Source organism: Parambassis ranga, chromosome 14 (genome assembly GCF_900634625.1).
Source record: "Parambassis ranga chromosome 14, fParRan2.1, whole genome shotgun sequence".
NCBI classification, from domain to species: Eukaryota; Metazoa; Chordata; class Actinopteri; family Ambassidae; genus Parambassis; species Parambassis ranga.
The window spans coordinates 7,414,605-7,439,789 of record NC_041034.1 but is presented as its reverse complement, the minus strand read 5'-3'; the positions used below and the strand labels follow the sequence as shown (position 1 = coordinate 7,439,789).

Genomic DNA, 25,185 nt, shown 5'->3' with positions numbered 1-25,185 from the left:
CATGATTTCCATCTAAAACGTCAAGTCTGAGTAACCTGTGCGTCACAGAGATGTTGCGTTCACTACATGTAGGAGTTTCTACAATCGTCAAATTTTTAAGGCCTATTACTGTGACATTATACTCCACCGTCTCCGAACCTTGAACTGATATACTTAAGGGCTAGTGATGTTGTAAAGAGTTCCATCGACCAGACTACTACAAAACGTACTGTATATTATTTACAAAAGATTAGCTTTCCTATCATGTGTACTTGTTTGGTGTATGGCTACAGATATTTCCGACAGACTTAAATGCAGCACGCTTGCTGCCATCCATGCATTCAGTCCTGTCTGTTGGTACCTGGCTGCTGGCTGCTTAACTTGGCTAGCAGTCTTACCTATTAGTCACTAATGTTCAGGAGTAATAAAAGGAACGAAAGAAACCATGATTTTATTTTGTTTTCCGCTCGATGTACAGTTGCGTTTTAAGAAAAAGATGAAGACCATGCATTTGGTTTTAGTATTTTAGCTGTTATAGCATTTTGCTGAGTCCATTTTGCGTGTAACTGGAAGTGGAAAAGACAAAGAGAAAAGAGCTTTCCAATAGCTAGAATGGTTTGGGCCTAAAAAGAAGATAAGAGGTAAGGATGCCGATTGTCACGGAATGTTTTATGTGGCGATTAGATGCGCTTGTTAGTAATGTTATGTGTGGAGTGAATGTTAATTTAAATTTTCGCAAAAAAAATCAATGTCTCAGAGCTAGCTAGCTAGCTAGCCGCTAGCCTAGCCTCTCAACGGCTTTAGCAGGCTTGGCCAGCTAACGTTATGCTAAAGCAAAGAGTCGGGCAGGTAGTCCCGTAGGCGTGTTAGCCACTTGCTAATTATAAGGTTGGACTTTTGAGGTTAAGTATGAGGAAATACTGATACTTGTGGGGATGATACTACCGAATGTTGCTTCTCTCGATCGGTTTTCTTTCTGCTTTTGAAAATTACGACGAGCATCGCAATGATAGTGATCATGTTTTTGTTCCCGTTCCCGGTTAGCTAACAGGTCATGACGTCTGATGTTTGTGTTTTTAATGTGTACCATAGTTGACATAACTTGCACGCCTGAGTTTGCTAACCAGCAGTAATTTAGGTAATCGACAATGACATACCTAATTAAGAGGATACGTGCAAATGATAAACAAAGTCTGCACCGTTTGTTGTGTTTATAATGGAAACAGTATGTTGCAATTCAGCTTAAAACTGTAATACAGTCAAAATTTCGGTAAGTCAGGTAGGAACAACTACTATCTCAACTTTTCTTTAAAGTTGACTACTACAGTCAGGACATTTTAGCCAATCCAAGGCCCAAATGAGAGCCGTCAGTCTTCTCTCAGTGAATGATTAGCACAAACTTTTGCTGTCCTATAGCCTTCGCGTATTGTCTCCACTTTATCAGATTGTTCTCGGTGCCACTCCTAGCTGTTTCGAGTCAAAGTTTTTTTTTACGAGTTGCATTAAAATTCTTATTACTCGAACAGGCAGCTTAATTTGTACTTTGGTGTACCAAGAAGACAGATGATATGCTTTTCCTGGAAGCCATTTTACGTGCCACAGTTGGGGGAAGGGCCAGAAATTATAAGTCAAGAGTCCTCTCAACAGTTAGTAATATCATGGATACATGTGCAGAGCGAGAAGAAAAGACTTGGTTCATACAAGACAAGGACAGTGCAACCAACTGGCTGGTTTGTCTTTGGCTGGCATATTGTGGTGGGGAAGCCTTAAGGTCATGAGCACATTTATGGTAGGTAGCTGTTAACTTGCACCAGATTGAGATGTTACATGAAACTGAGGAGCCTGTACAGATTTTTTTTTAAGAATGACTGTAAGACATATGTATAATTCTGCTGAACTGCAGTATGCCTTTTGTTGGAATTTTCAAAACATACAGTGACACAGAAGGCAATCTATTTGAAGATATCAACAATTAGTAAAAAGTATAGCTATCACCAAACTTTCTTGAAAGGTGTTCTATGATAGCACCACTTTGGAATTAAAAACTTGAGCTACTGTAGTGATTTATGATGTTGTGATCAAGGGATTGACAATCAGGTTTCAGATACACCATATGGTCTAAAATTATTAAACATTTATGAAAACAATTGCTCACACACACAGTTGTTAAAGCATGTGACTACATGATAGTTATGTATAGTAGTTGTGCGCTTAGGTAAACATTGATGCAGCAAGGGAATGCTTCAGTAAACAAGTGAGACGTGAGCAAAGTTAAATGCCTTCTACATGTCACTTTAGTGAAATTGGAATAGTATGGGGTTGAAGTAATGCACTGTGAAATGGGCTCCCTGTGACGCAGCTCACTGTGAAATCCTCCTCACTTCCTGTTGAGGTTTTTCTCTGTGGCTTTAGTGTAACCGTTTCCTTACTGCCAAGGCAAAAGGGCACATGCTCTGTCAAGATGTTTTGGTGACTTGTTTGTCCATTCCAGACAGAGCAGAGGTTCCATGTTTTCTTTGGCATTGACCCATCTATTGTACATTACACTTGTACTACAGTGCGGTTTGTTAGGCTGGATATTTGGGAAATGAGCAATGTCTAGTTTCAGGCTGTTCAACAAGGACCGATTGTACTAGACTCACGTGAATTATCTGAAGATTTACCTCATAACCTTTCTTTTCTCTTTGATTGAAGTGAATTCAAAAAGTCAAAATTCAGTCTTAACACTCACTCTGTGTCTTTTGTGTGCAGATATGATTTTAAATGTTGTATTTCTTTTTTCCACCCTACCCTATTAAGAGGTAACAGTGTCAGACGAGGTCTGCAAGTTTACACTCAAATCTTATTTCCTTTACACAGAGAAGCCTGCTAAATGTAAGTTGTTTGAAGGCTCTTCCAGTCTTCCAGTTTAATTAGCCTGAATCTAATCAGACATCAGCAGCTCTTTTTTTTAATTCCAGCTCAGTACTGTTGCTCGCACAGCAGAAAAATATGCTACTCACTGTGTCCTGACCTCATGCATCTGTTCTTCAGCTTTTTTCTTTAGTGTGCCAGTTAAGCTCTCATATAGCTATCTAGTGCTGTGAAGGTGAAGCCCATCAAGGCCATTTCTTTTCACATGTCTAGCTATCTGTAATTTTGAGGTGTGAGGTACATCTCCCTCATACTGGTTTTTGAACAGCTGCAGCAGCAATATTTCTCAAACAAAGTCAAAATTCATTAGTCCCAATGCTATAGATTAAATGTTATTTTGGACGCGCCTAAGACTTTCAAATGTCTGACCAACCTGTCCACAACACAAGATGTTTTTGTTTTTCTATCACGAATAACAAAAAACGACTTGTCGCCGGAGCTCAATTACAGTTCCCAATCAAGCATCTGCCTGCCAAGTGCAGGGGTTTATTTTGATGTACTAAGCCATAGGATAACATGTCTCTTTGGTAAATAGATAAGTATTTGATATTTGATATTTAGTCCTGCCTATTTTGACTAATGCTGTTGTGACTGATTTATGGGAAACTGTTGCATTAGATAGAATTTCCTCCTGATTCCTCAGCAGGGTTGCAGAACTGTTTGACCTACTCTGCTATTATCACAGTTGGGAAATCTTTGACTGCACGTACTTGTGGTATAACTTTGCAGCGCCTAGGTTAAGTTTCAGCTGGCTGATTGTAGTTTTTAGAAAGCCAAATTAACTAGAACGCTGAATGTGTGTTTGTGATACAGTGTTCATACCAGAAGAAGGTTTGTGTTTTTTTGTCATTGAAAAGTCTCTTTTGTCCAGGTCATTTTCCATTGAGGAGCTTGAAGCAGAGCAGTTGGACTTATTAGAGTTCCTCAAAGACATCTTCAATGCCTGTAAGAAACTTTAACATTTAAGTCAAGTTGCCCCGCTTCAAGCTCTTGAATGAGATGTTTTACAGTATAATCCAAGTTACCATTACATATTCACAAAAATTTAGAATATGCCAAGTTAAAATCTGTTGCCTTCGTATAGTAGTCTGCAACAACATTGCCCGAGGCCGTTTAATAAATGGTTAAAATCTTACCACGGCTTTGATGCAGGTGAAGCGGGTCATGTTTAAAGCCTCTTGAAAACCTGGCGTGTGCAGTGAAGAGTTAAAATGACACAGGTGCTTTGGAAACATTTCCAGGGTGATTGTGTGTGTGTGTGTGTGTGTGTGTGTTGGTGATGTTTGACTCACAATGTGCTAGAAGAGTACGCTGAACATTGTGTTCATCTGTGTCAAAAGGAATAAGTGAGAGCGTTTTCATCTGACAGATTCAAAATGAACATGCTTGATACAGTTTAATAATAGAAATGAACATTTAGTGAAATGCAAAAAATGTAATGTAAATATTTTAGTGTCTGCTCAAAAGGTTGAGAAAGCCATTCGAGAGTATTTTTGTTGTTGCTGTTTTTTTTGTTTATTTAATTCCGTTTTATAATAGGGATGGGAATATAATTCAGTATTGTGATTGACACTAATACCTCTCTTCTTGGTAAACAGCTTTTCTGCATGTCAAACACAAAAGAGACCCTAAATTAATAATGATTATTTTGTAAATGCACCCCAGCCCTCATTGGTAAAGGCGAAAGGCTCCCCCTGATTCAGATAATGCACACCTGCTGAGTGGAGGCATTCCAGGCAGAGTCAGTTCAAATGCTTCAAACCTGCTTGAATAGAAGGATATAAACAGTTGTTTTGAGAATATGCCAATCAAGACTCAAGGCTTGTTTTGATATGCTAATTGCAGCTAATTTGAACCCACATAGATATATTAAAGGATTTTGATGCAAGAACTTAGGAAAGCTTACATTGACTCTGTCCACCTCATTCTAGTACTTAGTTTTAAAAGGCACCCAGAAAATTCTACTTTATTCATTTTCCATTATTATTCTGAGGATGAAATGTTTCTACAGTACAGTAAGCACACAGTGTGTCTTTGTATTTTCAGAAATGTCTTTAGGAAACATTTGATTTTCATAGTGGTTAAATGTCACTGCACTTTTTAAAAGTCTAAATTCATGTAGTCCTTCCCAAACAGCTGCTTTTATGATGCAGGTTTTGAAGCATTTGAATAGACACTCCCTCTGGAATTCCTGCAGTCAGCAGCTTTGCTTCAAAAGCACCAGGGGTGGTGGCACTGGCTGCCTATCTGAACCCATTACTCAGACCTTTCTGTGTTATACAATTGTTTTAAAATTGTACAATATGCAGGATGGCACTATTTTGGTTTGTAACCACAATGCAGTATGTTTAATAATGTCCAACATTCATGTGAAAGGATTGTATTTTTCATAGATGGTGTAGATTTTTAGAGTTAGATCGATGCATCACCTAGCTTTGTTGATGCTCAGTTCCATTGAATCCCTAATGAGCCCTGTTATTGATTAAATCAAACAAGGATAGTAGTCTGGATCCATTTATAAAAGTTAATGGTACACGTAAATGAGGTGCTGAAAATAGCTACTCGCATGCTTGGACTTGAGAGAAAACTCTCTCCTCTCTCGGTAAACTACATAAAAACCTGCAGTATTTCCATAAACATCAATCATTAAAATACCATTCTGTATAGTTCTTTTATCACTACTTTTAGTATCTAGTAAATAACACTGTAATTTAACAGCAAAGTCATCTGCAGGAAGCCAAAGCAGGAAGAAGGCCTTTTGGAAGTAATGACTGTTTTTTCCATATGTCAAAAATATATAAATTAAAATGTCTCTGCAACAATAAAGAAGGAGTGTAAAGGAATATACAGGCCAGCAGTAACACTTGCCTCTGCCTGTAATGAATGTGCTGCATTCACACATTGGCTGAATCAGCCATTACCTGAACATACTACTGTAGATCCAGCAGGTTTAAGATGGGTTAATGTCCTGCATAGACCTTTGTGGCAATGCATACAGCTGGTTAAACTCCAAAACGATGTCCGGTGTGCATTGTTCTTGTTAAATGAGACAAAACAGACTGCCAGTTCTATCTGTATGTGTGCACTTAAGTGTCAACCTTTGACATAACAGGAAAAGAGCAGGAGTGATGAGATCTAGTAGAAAGAAGACAGAGGTGAAGTTACATGACACAGTCAGTCTCTATACCAGATGGAAGTCTTTGTAGCATGTGCTGATGCCACATTTGTCGGCATGTGTCATCATCATATGTGGCTGATGAAAATGTCTTGTGTTTGTTAAACAACCAGTATGCTCTTAAGCTTGGTGCTGTGACTTTAACAGCCTGCATGGGTACATTGCCCTGTGCTCAGGGCATAGTGGGGGAGGTAGAGCAGTTGTTGACGGAAACACAAGCTCTGATTGGCTGGGCTTCACTGAGGGCTGTGACATCACATGGAGGAGAGGCCCTGCGGTGTAAAATAACATCTCCTTTTATGGGAGGAGGTGGACTGAGCCATTCTCTGAGAGAGGTGCGATTTGTTCTATTCTCACGATCCCTTAGTGCATTTTCCTCCCTGTAGACTTTTGCTTTAATTGGCTTATAAGGATGTAGTTTGTATTATTGTTTCTGCAAGGCTGTCATTTTTAGCTTTAGTGTTAATCTGCTTTGTAAAATCGTTTTGCTCTACTCTTCTCTACTCCTATTCTCTTTCCTATTGTTTCTCTTTTTTGATTTGATTATTAAAGGTGTAATTTGTCACAACCACTTTTCTAGACCTAGACGTATTAGTGTTTTCAGCAGGCGTAGCAAATTTTTGCTGAGCACTGTGCTCACCCAGTGCTTCCTTTGGATAATTCATAAGCTTCATTAACTTAGATTAAACGATTTCCTTGCTGAGCAGTTTTTTCCTCTCTCTCATGAAAGCTTAAAAATGGAGAGTCTGTCACTCCTGGAAAGTTAATCTATTTTGTCCCATCTTTCTCCATTATATTTCACTGAAATGAGTATACACCTTTAAAATTATTCAACTCCATCTATTCACCTCTCCTGCTGTCCATATACATGCTTCAACTTCAGTATCAATATCCAAACGGAAAGGCTGTGGCTGCTGTCTGTAGTAGACTTCACGTACCATGTGACTACCCCCGCTGTTTGCCCACATGGTATCTCCCGAGAACAAGCAGTCACCTCCCCTCCCGAAGTCAGATTTGTCTTCACTCCATGGAAATGAACTGTACCTTCGAGTTGAGTTAAGAGGGAATAGTTGCACTCTTCAAGTTTGGACGCCCACAGATACACTTACAGAAAAAAAGGCTATGTTGTCCACACTGTTGGAGGTTGGTGTAGGAATTTGAGCAGACAGGTTATGACGAGAACACTTCTGTATCTCTGGGAGATCCTCTGAGCCCTCCTCCCCTCCTCTTTCCAATGTTTCAGTGGTTGGGGCCATGGCCTCTGAGTCAGGGTAAGAAATACACAACTAGTTGGCTGCTTTACTTATTTCTTATAGTGTCTGGTAGAAATAAAACATTTAATTATTAATAAATACACAACTTGGTTACAGTGTTTTTGGGAGGCCTTGCCTAATGACTGTGTCATAGAAGCCCACCCCTGTATTCATACAGCTTAGATAACCATCAGTACTCTTTTTCTTGTGTTGAAGATGTGGCCTGGCTGTTATATTGTCAGTTGGAAAGGGACAGATGAGCTGATTAATTTAGGTACAGAGTGGTTTGCCTTTTCAACTCAAGAGACTTTGACCTTTTAAGTCTGGCATGAGTTAAATGACTACAATAAGAGTAGCTCGGTATTCATTCACTCTGATCTTAATAATAAATATCTGCTGAACTTATGTTAGTAACACATTTTCAAAATTTCTTTCAATTTACATAAACTTCCATACTAATCTGGGCTGGGCCAAATATTCAAAATGTAGTTTTTTAAAATGAGCAACACTGAAAGTAACATTCAAATGTAGAAACTTGTAGAAAATGTAGAAGAGAGAAGTTGTATCGATGTGTATGCTAAGGTTGATTCCCACACACCCTTAATGTCATTATAAACCACTTGTATGTGGGTTTTAATGAAGATCATCTACGGTTGGTGCATCACGTTTAATTTATTATTGTCCTCAGAAAGACGTACACAGTCACCTCAGTTAAGTCTCACTTGACTGGGCAACAACAACTAACTCATTTTATTTAAATATTACATTCTAAAATTGAAAATAATATGTTTTCTGGCATGTGGCAATAGATAATTCTGGAAAATTATGACTAAAGGTGGGGACATCCCTACTGTATCCTGGCTGTCTTATGCATTTTCAGTGTGTCAAAAGATGTAAGTTGAGCTGATTTTTGGTAAACAACTTTGTAGTTATCATATAGAGGCATGTTGACTTCATGTCAGGTATTGATTCTGTTCTAAAACCAGCTTAAAAACAAGTTGAGCACAGAAACTTGCGCCACATTCAGTCACATCATCATGTCACTAACACCAGTTTTTTTTTTTACTTCATTTCAGGTATACATGCAGTACTTCCTTATTTATTCAAAACTAAAAGCAAATTTTACATTTTTGTTGTTTCAGTAGATATCTTTTCGAGTAAGTTTAATGCTTTTTTGTTAAAGGCACAGAGGTGCAGTTGACCACAGTTGTTGAAACCAACAGCTAAGCTTCTTTGTTGTCTTTCTACAACTTGTTGGGTTTTAATAAGGGGTCTACCCTCTTCTGAACACTAGGTCAGTTAGGCAGGAAGGAAGGAAATTGTAATTGTGATAAAAAGAATCTGCACACAGGGCATTTGATCATTTACTTGTGTAACAGACTCATTCACACTTGTGGTCTCACTTCCAACGTACATTGTAATATACATGTATTACTTGATGAATGAGTTGATAGAGAGAGAGCCTCATCTTTGAATCCACAGACAACATCTATAGCATGAAAGCCCTTCAAATTATAGTTGGTACATGTCAGCTTTATGGTAGACAAAATGACGAAATTACTAGCATGTGTCTTTAGTGAATCATCTGCACTGTAAGCTGTAGTAGACACTAATCTGTGAAAGGTTAAAGGTAGTGGTCAGTTCAGCAAATGTCTGCTGTTGATTTGACTGAAGTTTGGTTCTTGGCTGTGCTGCAAGTCCAAGTCTTTTCTCTTTGCACCTGCTGATACATTTTGTTGAAAATGTTTCATTTAGTGGTTGTGGCCTTCATTTACCGAGCTTTGGTTTGTTGTAGCCTTGGTATTGAGTGTAAATAACATTGTGTCCTCCCAGCAGTAACTCACAGTTGTGTCATATTGATGATACAAAACCTTGTCTGTCTACCTCAGGTGGTCATGTAAGGGGTTAAATTAGTGCTTGCATGTTTGAAATATGTAGTTAAGTTTGTCAGCTGTCTACATGTTGATGTTCCTGTAAAATGTCTTTTCATTTGTTCCATTTGTTTCTCTTCATATTTGTCGCCAATACTTAGTAATGATTAAAAGCACCACATTGTGTAATGTGTTTATAATCTAGGAGGCGGCACGGGTTGTTGCTGCATAATCTCACACTGTCAAAAGCCTTAAAATCATTGTTGTCATTGGTAGAGCTTGAAGCTGTCGACTTAACCCGGGAGGCGACACGCCTGGCTGACATTGTGCTTGTTTCTATTTTCAAAACTGTGTAGTTGCTCTCTGTTAAACAAAGTGCACATCAGAGGAGAGTTACATTTGGGTTTTTGCCAGCCTGATTTCTACCAAATACGTACACTCTTGCATCAGTATGACATTTTATGTGAGATTTGTGAGACAACCTTACACTTTATATTGTGGTAGTGTACAAAGTGTGATTGTCTGTCGGGTGCCAATCCATACATCCACTTACAAGGACACCCTAGACCCTTAAATTGCTTACTGCTTTTATGTTAGCATTACACACAGTATTCACAGAAGCACAATTAAGATTAGATTAGATTAAGAAACCTTTATTAGTCCCACAATGGGAAAATTGCATTTTTGCAACGGCATACAGACAGCAAGGGATAAGTTAAGAAAAAGATATATACATTATAAAATAGACTACCAATAAAAAGATATATACATTATAAAATAGACTCAATCAAAAAACAGTTTACATATTAACAGTTGTTGCACAGGTGAGTGGAGGTAGAAGTGGTTTAAAAACTGTACATAGTGCAACCAAATAAATAACAGTAAATAAAAGCACACTGTGGTGTGTGAGTATTGCACCTATCAGAAGTGTTTATTATAGAGTCTGACAGCAGCAGGAAGGAAAGACCTTCTGTATGTAATAAGGGAAGAGAGACATACTGTTAATGGACCGATGATTTTGATCCTGCCTTTAAGTAACTGATAATTCTACCTTTGTTAAGTTGACTTTGGTGTTGATGACCCTCAGACCTGCAGCATCTGGTATAATTTATATAACCAGTATTCAATTTTTCCTAAATTTAATTGTAGAAAAATGAACTGTGCAATAGTCAGTAATTTCTGTTGGGGTACAAATATACACTGACCATCTGCCCAAGGAGATTATTGGCAGTAGAAGTAGGCTACTGCACACTGTCTAGACTAGCCTAAGCTTATTAGGGACTACTTTCTCCACAGGTCATTTTTGTGATCCTGCTGTTTATGATGTGTGGGGTTTCACTAATGATGCTCCTGTGCATGGTGTACCAAAAACTGATTCAGAGTAGATGTTTGGTTTTCTCTTTTGAACTAGGGAATCACAACATAAGAAAATTGAGATTGTGTTTTAAGTTTTTGCAGACTTAAGTATGCCTTTCACTTACAGTATCTTTGCTTCTAGCCAATTTTCTTTGGTTGTGGCATAAGAAGACTGTTTGTCTGTCTGGTGTATGTTTTTATGTTTATGTTCCTTTTTTGTTTTTAATAGCAACATGAACCGTGAGGACCGGAATGTACTCCGAATGAAAGAAAGAGAAAGGAGAAATCAAGAAATCCAACAGGGAGGAGGGGAGGCCTTTCCAGCAAATTCCCCTCTTTTCCCTGAACCTTACAAAGTGGTAAGTCTATTTAACTCACATTCCTTTTGGCATGTAATTGATTCATCACTTCAGAGGAATTTGTATCAATGACAGGAAGTGAGAGCTGCACATACTGTCATCAGTTTTTTTGCCTGTATGTAACCTTGGGAGGAACGTTTTGGCATCAGGTCTTGTCTTTTCTCACCTGTGTGTTCCAGAGGTCTTGATCCTGTTCAGTTTTTACATGTGCATTTTTGTCAACACCTGTTTTGTAATGCAGTGTAAACAAATGAACACACCAGCTTTTGCTGTACTTTCTTCCCTGCGCTCACAGGCGCACACACAGTAGATGTAGGCCATCCACCTCCCAGGTTGTGCCCAGCCAGTATAACTGTAAAGAGGATTTGAGTTCTCTGGACTGGTCTAATCTTTGCCACTAACCAGATTTGAGCAAATGTAAGTGGCTGCTCTCCTTAGCTAGAGCTAGCCATCAAAGAGTCAGTGAGGAATGCGTCCTGACAGGTTTGGAATGGAAAAGCCACCAGAGGTGAATGCTGAGTGGTGATGCACATGTGCTTCTCAACCACAACAAAGCAGAAGATAAAAAGCTGACATTAAAGAAGAGTCCTTGGCCTTTGCAGAGGAAAACTCCATTGGTAGCAAATAATGTAACTGTGCATGTTTGTTCTTCTGTTTTTTTTAGAAATGTAACTACTCTCAAGAAGCTCAATGAAATGTAGATGAAGCTAACTGTTTAAGCCAGTGGCTCTTCTATACTTTGTATGTCATCTCTGCTGCCTGTGTGAGTCTTATGTAAGCCTTGCTTTGGCTCCCCCCCTTCCTCTGTCATGCTCCACTAAGTGGAAGTTTACAGTGTTCTGCATTAAAGGCCATGTGTGCACACAGCTGCAGCTGCGGCCTCCCAGATGTAGACCAGCACAGCAGTAATGTTTTTATGGTGCAGAGTTCATGCACTCTTTCATGTGCACAGAACACAGAGCAATAAACTGTCTCTTAGATGCATCTTTTGTTTTGGAGGCATATTATATATTTGAATCGGTTACTGAGTGGCCATTTCAAACAAATCGTGCCAAGGTGTAACAAGACCCACAAACAAATGAGACTCATTTTTGCATGTTGGATCAGAAGAACTATAAAGACTAAACAAATTAGATGTACATCAGGTACAAATCTAATGGGTTACTTCATTTTAAATGCAGTTGAAAATACAATATGTATTATAATTGTATTTATATTTATATTTTAAGGACTACTGGCTTGTTTTGACTCGCTGCAGATTGCTGTAATCGATTATTTGAATTGTTGAACAAACTGATTAATGATTCAGCTGTTCCTAGACAAACTCACTTTTTTGTTTTTACCGGTACTCTGTGTGCCAGAACCCAAATGCATAATAACATATACCAGGCTACTAGAAAAATGCACAGGCTTATTTGCTGTTCAATAAGAGATCTAATACAATCAAATTTAAGTGTGTCTTTTACTCTCCAGCAACCCACAAGAGAAATGTGAGGCTACTCTCCACCAGTTGAGCACATGTGAGCCAGGCCGAGTTTGCAGAAGGGTAGTGGAGTACTCATTATGGCCAAGCTAGTCACATTTCCTGCTGCAGATAATTGCATGCGTTTCTTCACCCTCGGTGTGAATCTGTCAAACAAAACAGAGATGTAAGGCTACATGTGAAACTGGATATTCTGTCAGGGGTTGATTGCAAAGAGGTCACCTGGAACCTATGGCCTTAAAGTGATTGATTAACCTCTGTGTTGGGACTGTGGGTAGACCCTTATCTGTGTCCACAGATGGGTCTGGACTAGTGTTGGTTTAGTTTGAACAAGTTTTTTTTTCACGATTGGCCGATCTGGCCACTCACTATATTCAATTTTGTGTGTGTGTATATGTATATATGTATATATGTATATACACACATACTCTTGAGTATTTATTTGCTTATTTTGGTTAAATGGGTTCTCAATTGATGTAATTTATCCCAAATGTTGAATTTGTGCTGATTATTTCTGTTTCTTCCTCCCCCATCCTCTGCTTTTTCTCTCTTTTCTTTCAATCTTTTTGTTTCCCCTTTCCTTTGCCTCTCTCTTTAGTCCAGCAAGGAAGATAAACTGTCCAGCCGTATTCAGAGCATGCTGGGCAATTACGACGAGATGAAAGAGCCAATTGGTGACACACTTCCAAAGCTTGGTGGTAAACCTTCTAACAGCTCGTCTTCCTCTGAGGAGAAATCAGGTCCACCTTTGTTTGGTGGGGACCAGCGTGGTGTTGGTAGTAGTGGCAGCAGCCAGAGCAGTAAGTGGACTCCTGTTGGTCCTGCAGCAGGTGGGTCTTCATCCCAGTCTCTAAAGCGCTCAGGACTCCAGGGCGGACACAGCAGCCAAAGGAGCAACGGAGGCAGTAGCGGCAGCAGCAACAGTAGCCAAAGAGGGGAGGTGCGAGAAAAGAAGTCTAGTAAACACAGTGGAGGATCAGAGCACTTAAAGTCACACACATCAAGTCCAGCCAAGGGCTCTTTGAGTTCCTCCAGTAGCCACTCACGGAGCTCCCTTTCTGCTGAGCAGCATCACAGCAAAGAGCGCTACCGCTCAAAGTCCCCACGAGACAGAGAGGCCAACTGGGACTCTCCTTCACGAGTTCACACCTCCTTCCCCAGTGGACAGAGTCAAGCTTTCCCCCCGTCTCTTATGTCTAAACCTGGCTCCATGCTGCAAAAGCCGACAGCCTATGTGCGGCCTATGGACGGCCAGGAAACTGCAGAACCCAAGAGTTCCCAAGCAGAAAGTTACAGCGGACAGTCACAGAGCAGCACCATGGGAGAGATGAAATCAAATGGCAAGGCTTCACTTTCCAAACTTAAGATCCCCTCACAGCCCGTAGAGGTAAGTTTTGATCCATAAGACTTGAATCTTTATCTAAATATTCTGACAAAATCTGGTTCCAATATTCATGGGGGCTTCAAAATCTGAATTTGTCATTTTAATTATATAAACTGCATGCATGGTAGACTCACCATGCAGAACATTTTTTAAGTTTGACTCACAAGTGTTCTCAGTGATGTAATAGCGATATTAAAGGACTTCACAGCACGTTACACGTGGTCTGAATGAACTCCTAGTTCTCATAAAATGCCTATACAATGACTCAGAGTGCTCAAAATGGAAGCCACCTCTCACCTGCTGTGCTGAGATCATGTTGTTTATGAACACATCTGCTAAGCATGGTGTTTGTGTCTCTAGGGACCTGGTGATCCCAACTGTGTTGATGAAATCCTGAAGGTATGTTCATAGTTGCATTTTGCTTTTCCTCTAACAAGCCGACAGTTCAACATGGGTTTTCTGAGAACCACATTTCACTTTACTCATAGCTCATTTTTGTGCCTGTTTTTTCCCTTTTTTTCTGTCAGGAAATGACTCAGTCGTGGCCCCCTCCACTGACAGCCATCCACACCCCCTGCAAAACAGAGCCCTCCAAGTTTCCTTTCCCTACCAAGGTCTGCATTGCACCAGTGTCTGTTGACCACCTGATGCAAATGGTTTTGTGACTATTAAAAAGAAGGAACTTTATTATACATTTTTGCTGTTAGTATTATAAATAACCAGATGTGGCTACAATTTAAAGAGGGAAACAACATAATATTTGACTAATTTCATGGTATTATATTAAAAATTATAAATGGGTTCATGAAAATAATTCACATTTTGTTTTTCAACTCAGGATACTCAGCCTTTTCCAAGTGGCCACAGTGAGTATTGCAAGCATTTTCTTTTCAAACCTGGACACATTTTTATATAATCCTTATTGTATGTATAATGGTCATCATGATAAAGTGTGAATATATTGTTTTTGTGTGCGTTTTAGAACGAGGCAGTTCATCCAAGAGCTCCAGCAGCCATCAGTCCAAAGCATGTGACGACCAGCCCACGTAAGTACACTTTTTTTCTTCTTTTTTTTCACCCTGCTTGTTGCATAGAGATGATGGAGAGAACAAATCCACAATAAGTATTTATGGGTTAAGAAATCAAATAAACTCTCAAATACTAAGATGTAATTTTGTTTCATTTTTGTATCTCAGTAAACTAGAAGACGACTTGAAGCTAAGCAGCAGTGAGGACAGTGATGGAGAACAGGACTCTACCAAGAATCCCTCAAGGAATACATCAGCAAGGTACAGCAAAGAAAATATACTTTTGACACTTGAATGCTTTTTTTCATGGAAGTTTAAAACTTCGTACCACTATTTGACTTTCTCTGGTCTAACAGCAATAACAGTGAAGTCGCTGAACAATTGAGAGATGACTCCAGCAGCCATAGTGGCTCAGAAAGCAGCTCAGGCTCTGACAGTGAGAGTGAAAGCAGCACGACGGATAGTGAGGCCAATGAGCAACCACGGCCTGCCTCTCCTGAGGTAATCATTTGACTGAGACTTAGAACAAATCTGTAGATCTACTTTGTTTGTTTTAAACACACTCAATTATTTTGCTTTTCAGCCTGAACAACCTATGGCCAACAAGTGGCAGCTGGACAACTGGTTTAAGAAGACCAAGCAGTTCTCCCCTGCTTCTCCAGTGGACAATAATGCTCCAACTAAGTGCAAGAAAGAGGGCAGAGATAACAGCTCAGGGCGTGGCTATGGAAGCCAGGGAGGGGGGTCAAAAGACTCAGCAACACCCACTCCGAGCAGAGACCTACGGGCAGCGCAAAAGGGTGCAGAGGGTGGCCGTGGCAGACAAAAGTCCCCAGCCCAGAGTGACGGTGGCGCTAATCCGCGAATCCGCGTGGGTAAAAAGCAGCCGAAAAAATCTGAGAAACCTCCTGTGGTGGAAGAACCCAAGGGAGGTCTGAGAGTGGAGAGCGAGCCAGCTCCGGAGATACCTCTTCGACCAAAAGCTGCTACAAAGGGGTCACGCAAGCCAAGCATCAAAAAAGAAACCAAATCTTCTCCGAGGCCTATTGCACCTGCAGTCACCACTGCAGATAAACGCAAGGCCAAGGCACCCACCAAGACTTCTCAGAAGTCTCGTGAATTTGTTGATACAGACTCTTCGTCGTCAGACTCTGAGGGTAATGACAGCATCCCATCATCGTCACAAACTCCCAAGTACACAGAGAGTATCAGGACCCCTGTGTGTGTGTTTTCACCAATGGAGGAGAAAGAGCTGTTGTCTCCACTTAGTGATCCTGAAGAACGCTACCCCACAAGGCAGCCTCAGCAGCAGGTTTTATTAGTGAAAATAGGTTAGTTAAAAGTACTTATAAACTTTATTCTGTGCGCAGACATCACTGAAGGACCAAATTAAACTGTACCCTGCCCTTCCCTTTCCATTTCCTATAGATCTCAGCTTGCTGTCTAGGATCCCAGGACGGCCATACAAGGAGCCTGTAGAGATAAAAGTGGAGAGAGATGACTCTCTAGACCGCGACAGCAAAGACTTCAGCAAACAGAGCTCTGAGAAAAGCTCTAGTAAGGCCAAGAGGAAACACAAGGTAGAGCAAATTCTAGGTTTTTTTTTGCTTTTAATGTTTTTTTTTCTTTATTTTAAGCTTTTAGTTTGTAACTTACAGCTAGATATGTGTTCAAGCAAAACATTTAAGCCGTAGCTTTTCTGGGTGATCCTGACCTAGATTCTCGGAGATCTAGTGCAATATTTTTTAGTTGTGAAACAACAGTAAAAAAATGGTGGCACATCTGTTGTATTGTATGTCCCATAAGTCTTTTCATATAAGTTCATTTAGAGGCATGTGATAAACTAATAAATCAGAATATTCTGTCTAATCTTTCTTTGCTTTTTTTGTTGAATCTTAAGAATGATGAGGAAGGCTCCAAGCCTGAAAGCAAGAGGTGCAAGCTAGAGGATAAGGCTCTATCTCATCATAAAAACAGCAGTAAAGAGTGAGTATTCTTCCTTTTTTTTTGGTCTGATTGAAACTTGTGCACACTGGAAACACATGGCACGCTTGGGCTAAATGAAGGTTGCCAGATCTAACCCTAACCCTGATCTAATAATTCAGTGTAAATCCAATCACCTCTGATAGGAATCCTATAATTTGAAACATATTCTTCAAGCAGTACATGTTAACCTAAATAATACTACTCTGCTTTATTTTCCTGGAATGTATATATCTGTTAGATTTAGCACAGTACTGCTGCAAAATGATTAACAAATAAGTGTAATGCATTGATAATCCACATCCCACCAGGTCTAAGAGGTCTTTGGAGAAGAAAGAGGAGCCAGTCCCCTCGCCTTCCATGGCAGGTCTTCAGCGGACGCCCAAGTCAGAGCATCCGAGTCGGAAGAGGACAGTCAGCCAGTCCTCCACCTCCATGTCCAGTGGGACAGGGAGTGGAAAAGAGGGGAGCCACAGCACCAAGGGCAGCTCCACCTCCAAACACAGAAAGGGGGAGGACAAGGGGCGCAGCACACGTGAGAGCAAGGTGGGTGTGAGTAACTTTATCGCCAGGCTTTAACTGTCTGTATGAATACCTGGCAAGCACTGTGGATTCTGCAGAGTGTGAGCGTAAGCTTTCATCTTGCCGACTGCAGTGTGTTGGGGTCAAAAAGTTGTTGCTAAGGGTAGGAGGAGGGGTGGTGGAGAGCTTGGCTTTGTGGTTGTCAGGGCTATTATATTATTACTAATGTATGCAGTTTATAAATGTAATTGAATTAACAAATAGTATTCCATGTGTAAAGTGTGTACATTTATATTAAATTCTATATGTTGTACGTGTTCCACATCATAGAGTAGAATACAGTTCTTCCTCCTGACTTCACTCTCACCTCTTTATCACCCACTTCAAAAACACAGCTTTTTTTTTACCCTCTGAAACTTTATTTCTCCCCGCTTGCTGTCTCTGCAGGAGAAATCCTCAAAGGGCTGTGATAACCAGCTGGCTGTGCCTCCGCTCTCCACGGACGGCTCCAAGTCTCAAAGATCCAAGCTGGTGTTTGAGGACAGGTAAGAGGAGCTTTCTCCACTGTGGATAACCCCACAGCGGGACACAGAGAAAGGACTGCTCTGGGGATCTAGGGTTGCCTTTGATGCATAAAGCTGTAGGAGGTTGGGGAGGTCATGAATAGATGTGCCTGCGTGCCAGAAAAGATGATGTAAATTTCCATTTTAAAAGGCTCTCTGCTGGGAATCTCTGTCCCTTTCAGGCTGTTGTAAGGAATGTCTCACTACTTGTTTTTGTGTCTTTTTGATTTAGTAGAAGAAATGTTTGAGGAGTTTAGAGAGTGTTTTATCTGTACGTTAAAAACGTTTCCCAACGTTGTTGGGAAATATATGAAGAAAATGAGCCACACATTACACTGTTTCTTTTTATAGTATTTCATTTTAACCTACTAATGATTTTCTTTCAGGGTCCATTCAGCAGATCACTACTTACAAGAGGCCAAGAAACTTAAACACAATGCAGATGCACTGGTAAGAGCAAGAGCTAAATGGCTTTATTACTGGTGTAATGGAGATGTTGCCGTGTCAGTTGTTGCATGCAAAGCAGTAAAAGGAGAGCACTGTTAAAACAACAAGGTCTACGCCTTAATGTGAAACAACATCCTGGTGATATTTTACATGCTGTATGTAGGAAAGCAATTTAGATTTTATGGTCACTTGGTCACTGTAGGAAGCACATGTTGCCATATTTAACTATAGAAAGCTCCATCTCTCCTCTGTTATTTTAACTAAAGGAAAATTAGTCGTTTTTTTTAACAAGTATTTGTTTACAAATAAAATGACTTGTATATTATCTTTTCATATGAAACAAGAAGGGCAACATAAGAAAACTGTTGCAGCCATTATGTAATGAAAGAAATTCTATGCTTTTGTTTCAGTTATCTACTGTGCCTGGCCAAACCTGGTCAAATCAGTGTCATGTGAACAGCATTTTGCCCTCAACCACTGTAATAGCCTGAGAAGGAAATTCAACATTTGTCTGGCACATGCTCACTAACTTTTGATACACCACAAGCACTGATTTTTGCTTTGTTCAACCTTTTTTTTTCTTCCTTACAGCTGGATCGTTTCGAGAAGGCAGTTTACTACCTGGATGCCGTGGTGTCCTTCATTGAATGTGGAAATGCTCTTGAGAGAAGTGCCCAAGAGGCCAAGTCTCCATTTCCTATGTATGCTGAAACAGTGGAGCTTATCAAGTAAGGACAAACACTGTCATCTCTGCTGGTTAACTGGTTATAAAAAGTGTTTCAGGAGAAATTGAACAGAAACTGAGACTAAACATGTGTTCTGTGTGTTCATTCAGATACACTATGAAGTTAAAAAGCTACATGGCCCCAGATGCTACTTCAGCAGACAAAAGGCTTGCTGTGCTTTGGTAAGTGAACTCCAATGTTTGCATATGTTGTCTTGTCCTTAGCCTTCAACTCAGACTGCTTACCCATTTGTTTTGCAAGCTGCCTTCTTTTTAAATTTTAGATCAATATATATGTATTTTTTCTTCCAGTCTACGATGCCAATCTCTTCTCTACCTGCGGTTATTCAAGCTGAGAAAAGACAGCGCTCTCAAATACTCCAAAACCCTCACAGAACACTTAAAAGTATGTTTACTTCCCAGATGCTCTAATCAAGTTTTTCTTGGCAAACCCTTGACACCAGACGGAATGTAACAAAATTCCATGACAGTAGTTTTCTCTCCACTGAATGCGTACCCTACTGCTTCTCTGTGTACATAATGTTCTTTCCCTTTCCTCATTTCATTTGACAGAATTCTCTGAGTAACACCCAGGCTCCCTCTCCTGGAATGGGAAAGTAAGTCATGTCTCTATGGCTGTTTGCAGAGACATCTGTGTTTCCAGTACATGTGTTGAATTTTTTTTTTAAGTACCGTAAAGGAAAAAAAGTTGTATAATATTTTACCGTTTGAGATTTTTAAGAAAAAAATGCTTACCATACTTTGCCCAGGTACACCAATACCAGCAAGCTAAAGTCTGCTTCTTTCTGTTTTCCTAACACAGTAAGGCAGCCGGTATGCCCTCACCAGTGTCTCCCAAACTGTCACCGGGCACAGCAGGTGGCTACTCATCCGTCAGCAGCAGCAGCAGCAGCACCAGCTCATCTGTGACCATACCTCAGCGTATCCACCAGATGGCTGCCAGCTACGTCCAGGTCACCTCCAACTTCCTGTATGCCACAGAGGTCTGGGACCAGGCTGAGCAACTATCAAAGGAGCAGAAAGGTAATCCATTACATCTACTGTAGACATAGCTGAGGCAAACATGCAGTTTAAAATGGCTGAAAATATGCATAGAAACATGCTGGTTGTTTGTGAAGTTTAACTTTATAGTAACATATTAACTAGCACTGTAAGAAAACTACACTACACTGTCTGTGTATATATTAAATCATTGTTAGTTGTTTTTATCATTAAAGTCAAGATTTCTTGAGCCTCTGTTCTAGAAATGTTCAGATAATAGCTGCCTAGTCTTTTACTGTTCCAGCAGTGTGAACGGGGGTACTATAAAAACATGGAAGTACCCTTTATTTCCAGCAGTTTTTGGTTTCAAGTTTGATGTAGTCTGGGTTATTATTATGTTTCTGCTCCCCTTCTTTTACAACCACCTCTTTAAATTTCTCATTAGGGCAAAACTCATGTTTAATTTCTGGATAATGAATAATGATAGTGAGATTATTAACCCCCTTCCCCTGTTTTTTTTTTGTCCTCAGACTTCTTCTTGGAGTTGGACAAGGTGATGGGTCCTTTGATCTTCAACACCAGCAGCATGACAGAACTGGTGCGTTACACACGGCAGGGCCTCCACTGGCTGCGCCTGGACGCAAAACTTATTCCCTAGCGAGGACTTACTCCCTGCACCCTGCTTCCACACACATACACACACACCTCAGCCTCTTGTGACACACAGCAAACTTCTAAGTACTGTATGCACAAACACAGTCCACCTCTGGTCCTCCATGTACACACACACACACAATGAACTTCTCAGACATATCTTCAACACTGTGTTCATTTTCTACACCAGCTTGCCAAAAACACTGAGCAATTTTAAAGCATCTCACACCTTCGACGGCACCACCCAGGGAGAAGCATCAAAACCACAGCAGGAATCAAAAGAGCTTATCGCTTGGCTTCACGTATCGGCATTCTTATGAAATCCTCGAAGGCCATGTTTTTATCTTTTTGAGATGGAAGCGCTGGGTGAATTATTTATTATGAATACACTAAAAAACTGGGGTTTGGTTTATAGGCTACTTTGGCTTTTAACTTTTTATTTTACTTTGTCTCACCAAAGTACCTCCCATAAACACCAAAGGTGCTTTAAAAATGAAGGTTTCTCTTTATCATTTTTGTGCCTTGTATGTGAGCTACAGGAAAACAGTCACCCATCATATCTGAATAAATTATTTTTTTTAGCAGATAATGGAAGCTGGAAGCAATTATGTATTTTATTTTATTTTTTAAATGCAATTTTTAAGTAAAAGCTACCATCTGAAAACATCTAGCAGCATGCCCACTTGAATTAAGGACTGTAGGAAGGGCTACTGTGCACAGCAGATGAACACGTCTGACACACATATTTATAAATGTCTTGTTACATTGATAAGTGTATTCATTTTAAGCAGCGTAATTTTAACTTTTCAGAATCATGAACTACTTCTTAGCCCTGCTAACAAAAGAAAGGTTGGTCAGTTTTTCTCATGACACACTAGGGGTGTTCGCAGGGTCTCTTTTCTTATTTTCCTAGATTCTTGGCCTTAATATAATTGGTTACACTGAGATATTCTGTCTGTTTGAAGCTCAGAAGTCGAGTCTCTTCCTATGACATGTTTTTAAACGTGTAGCTAGATTGTTCATTGAAAGGTTTCTTTGAGGATAAGACATTTCCAGGCAGTGTTCTTTTTTTTTTGTTTTATCCCTTTGTTTGCCCACAGTGTATTTCTCTAGGGATCAGCAGGGAGTGTTTTAAGTATTGAAGATCATGTCCACAAACACAATGCAGTTATTCACACTTTATATAAAAGCTGGGTTATAACCAATTTGGCACAACTTAAGCAAATTTATGTGAGAGGTAAGATGTTCTTTAGAGAAATGAATGCAGATTAGCAGTGTTGACATTTGTACGACAAAGAGTTTATTATATATCACAAATAAAATAGTATAATGACCAATATAGATTTTATTTATATATCGAGCAGTTGTTTTTTGTTTTTTTTTTTTTAAGTTTTTCGTCCTAGCCAAGCAAAAGTATAACTCAAATGTTTAAAACATGGTTGCAGCAGGGGTTATGAGATTTGAAAGTATTTATGTAATTTAAATTTTAAAACCAGACTAATCGTATTAAAATAAAGTAGCAGGCAGAGTAGACATGAGAGGGAGACTGTGTATGCCAGCTGTCCAGATATGAACATTTCTACACCCAGGACTTCTGTAGACGTTTTGATGTTATTGTCAATGACATGAGGGACTGTACTTTTTGGTTATTTTGAGTCCACTTCCTACTAAAACATGCTGGAAAATACTAAGACGTGGGCCAAATAGTGAATTGTAATTAGCTGAGAAAACCTGTACTAGTCTTAAACTTTCTTTTTTCTTCTTTTCTTCCTCAAGGGGTGATTGATAAGTTGGTGACCTGTGAGATTACTGTATACAGCTCTCATTACACGCATGCACAGTTTATGTCTTTGAATGAGTGTGAAGGTAGTTTGATGTCAAAAGCTCTGATTGAACATTGTCCTTATGCAGTAATTTGCTTCCTCTGCCTCCAGGAGGTCTGTGAGGGCATGTGGCTGTTGCAGAAATACTATAAAATTTATTGACTCCAAACAGTCTGCACGGTCACTTAAAGACCTAAACTGCACCTTCATGTAACTTATCAATCATTCCTTGCTTTTCAAAATGCAAGTTTCACATGCAGGCTTTACAACTGGCTACTTGGCCCAGGTTTGACCTTGTTTTTTGTTGTCTCTCTTTTTTCCTTCACTGGCTCCCTGGTATTTACTGTAGGAGGGAATACTGTTATTTTTCTCTTACGCTAGAAAAAGAGAAAGTCAGAGGAGGTATTATTTTAATCTATGCAGGATTTTTACAAAATAAAATCTGTTTCCGTGTGGGGGGGTATAAATTTTTTGGATTTTTTTTTTCCCACCTCCATTTTTTTTCTGCCTCAGTGAGAAACCTGCTTGACTCAAGTGTCCAATGCCTTTTAGCTTTTGCAATTTTGTGTACTGATTTAGTATGCATGTGTTTATAGATCTGTTTTTTATAAACCAAACACAGATGGCTTAAGCCATTTTATACTTAAAGCTGGAGGCCACTTTTCTCCTAGGAATTCCTCTGTGGGTTTCGCCAGCCCAGTCTTCATACACTGGTACACTTTGTAAGTACAGGTCTGCGCCTTGTGTTCCCTTACACTATCTTGTATTAAAATGTTGTGTCAAAATGTATTAAAACTTAAAAAAAGAAAAAGTTTTAAAAAAAGCATTAGCATTAGAATAATTTTTAATAACGGTTTGCTACTCACACTTATTTATTTTTCTGCCCCTTTTGCTTATTTTTGTTTCTATTTTTGCCTTTTTAAGGAGTTCCATTTTATTAAACAGGAAGTTGTAAATGTGTTGGAAGTTGTTCATGATGAGATTTCATTGTAAGTAGTAATTAATATAAATTCTAACTTGAAAGAATCCAGGGTAAGATGAGTTTTTTTTTTGACATTCAGTAGGAAGATGTTAACAATTGCATGTTTCTATTTAAATACAAATGTATAAAGTGTAAATATAACATTTCTTTAAGGGTGAATTTCTACTACAGGTTGACATTTTTATTAAATTTAAAAATGCTGTAAATAGACTTGTGAGATACATTATGCACATTTTGTTTTCCTTCTATGTCTTTCCCTGTTACAGATGAGGTCAAAGTCTGTTAACGCTGTATATCACATTGATTTCACGGGCCCCTTTCTTACCATGCTCGTATATGCTTTTTGTCTTATGCTTCACTGTCTCTCTCAGTATCATGGTTGATACATAATCATTAATGTGTCTAGATCCAAGTGCGAATATTTTGTCTTCTCTGTATTTGATATGGAGCTGTGTGCTTTTCATGAAATGTATATTGTTGATCTGAGATGGATGGATGGCATGTACAGCCTGTTATGTAAAACCATGTCAGTTTCTTCTTCACACACAGAGAGAGAGAGAGAGAGTTGTATTTACTGTGTCCCTTTTCAACAATTGGTCCAACATGTCTTTTGAAACTGAGGTATTTCTCTACACATCAAAACCAGTTGTAGCAGTTTATACAGTATGTTGTATAACACCTTTTCTAGAAAAAGAAAGTCGTCTCACATGTGAGACCAGCAGCATACACTATGTACAATAATCTAAATTGGATTAGTTTTAAGAGAACTGATGATAGAGATACTATATAATGATGGATGCAATATGATTAAAGGTACGCATCGAGTTTGATCTTCAAACTTAGGTTATGTAATTTAAAAGCATTCTTGTGAAGTGAGTATTAATTGTGACTAATGAGAGTTTGTCCTGAATATTCTTTGTATTTTGCCGTATTGAGAATAAAATATATATGGATATGTTTAATGGACTGTTGCTCTCTCTTTTTTTTTTAGCAGCACAAGACTCATTAATGTGTCAAAATAAAAGTAGCTTTTCAAAATAAGTGTTTCCCCTAAAATTACCTTATTGCTTTTAAAAGAAAAGGGTCAAAAATAAATGTTAAAAGCCACTTTATGTACACATTTTGCAGAGTTTCTATCATTTGTTATTAAGTGCATGAATAAAGAAGATTGTAAGATCAATTGTGTGTATAAAGCAGACAGGATTTAAGCATACTTACACAAGTATAGATAAATATAACCTATAAAATCTGTGCCAAGCAAAAACGCTCAAGCTCCTTTATCATAAAGTATAAACTATAATCGTGTTCTGCTGCAGGCTGGAGTGTGTCAAGCCAACTTTATAGCGCTATTTGTAATCAATGCCTAGGTGTAGTCTCTTTCTACATACAGCGTTTATTTTGTTAACCCTGTGTAGGTATGTTGTACAACACACAGCTGAGTGCTGTTTAATGACAGGGCCTGTGCTCCAGTTCTCAGGGAATAAATTGCCACCAAGTGGCCGTGTGTTGATATTGTCAGTGCTGTAACCCACAATCATTGGGTTGTCCCAGTGAGTGATAGTGGGAGTGTGAAACATAGATACAGGAGGTGTAGGATTCCTTGCAAAGTTATTTAAAAGTTTAAATATCAATATTGATGTTGATTTTAAAGAAGGGTTGAATTCTAAAAACATTATCTGCCTAA

The 25,185-nt window shown here is 39.2% G+C and overlaps 1 protein-coding gene across 4 annotated transcripts; it reads left to right on the top strand.

Moving 5' to 3' along the window:
• Nucleotides 1-315: 315 nt before the first annotated feature.
• aff4 (AF4/FMR2 family, member 4) lies at nucleotides 316-24,188 on the top strand. 4 transcript variants are annotated; one of them, XM_028421078.1, is made up of 22 exons: nucleotides 316-620; nucleotides 10,777-10,906; nucleotides 12,988-13,776; nucleotides 14,134-14,172; nucleotides 14,301-14,387; nucleotides 14,612-14,639; nucleotides 14,756-14,819; nucleotides 14,970-15,062; nucleotides 15,158-15,302; nucleotides 15,385-16,132; nucleotides 16,230-16,381; nucleotides 16,702-16,787; nucleotides 17,096-17,330; nucleotides 17,754-17,851; nucleotides 18,256-18,319; nucleotides 18,727-18,795; nucleotides 18,908-19,044; nucleotides 19,152-19,223; nucleotides 19,353-19,446; nucleotides 19,614-19,657; nucleotides 19,864-20,084; nucleotides 20,573-24,188. In XM_028421078.1, exons 2-22 carry the CDS (start codon nucleotides 10,781-10,783, stop codon nucleotides 20,698-20,700), a joined length of 3,519 nt encoding a protein of 1,172 aa, XP_028276879.1. In that variant the 5' UTR covers nucleotides 316-620; nucleotides 10,777-10,780; the 3' UTR covers nucleotides 20,701-24,188. The 4 variants fall into 4 exon arrangements, with proteins under 4 accessions (XP_028276879.1, XP_028276880.1, XP_028276878.1 ...); XM_028421079.1 differs by lacking the exon at nucleotides 316-620 and adding an exon at nucleotides 1,519-1,768; XM_028421077.1 differs by lacking the exon at nucleotides 316-620 and adding an exon at nucleotides 7,080-7,338.
• The last annotated feature ends 997 nt before the right edge of the window (nucleotides 24,189-25,185 follow it).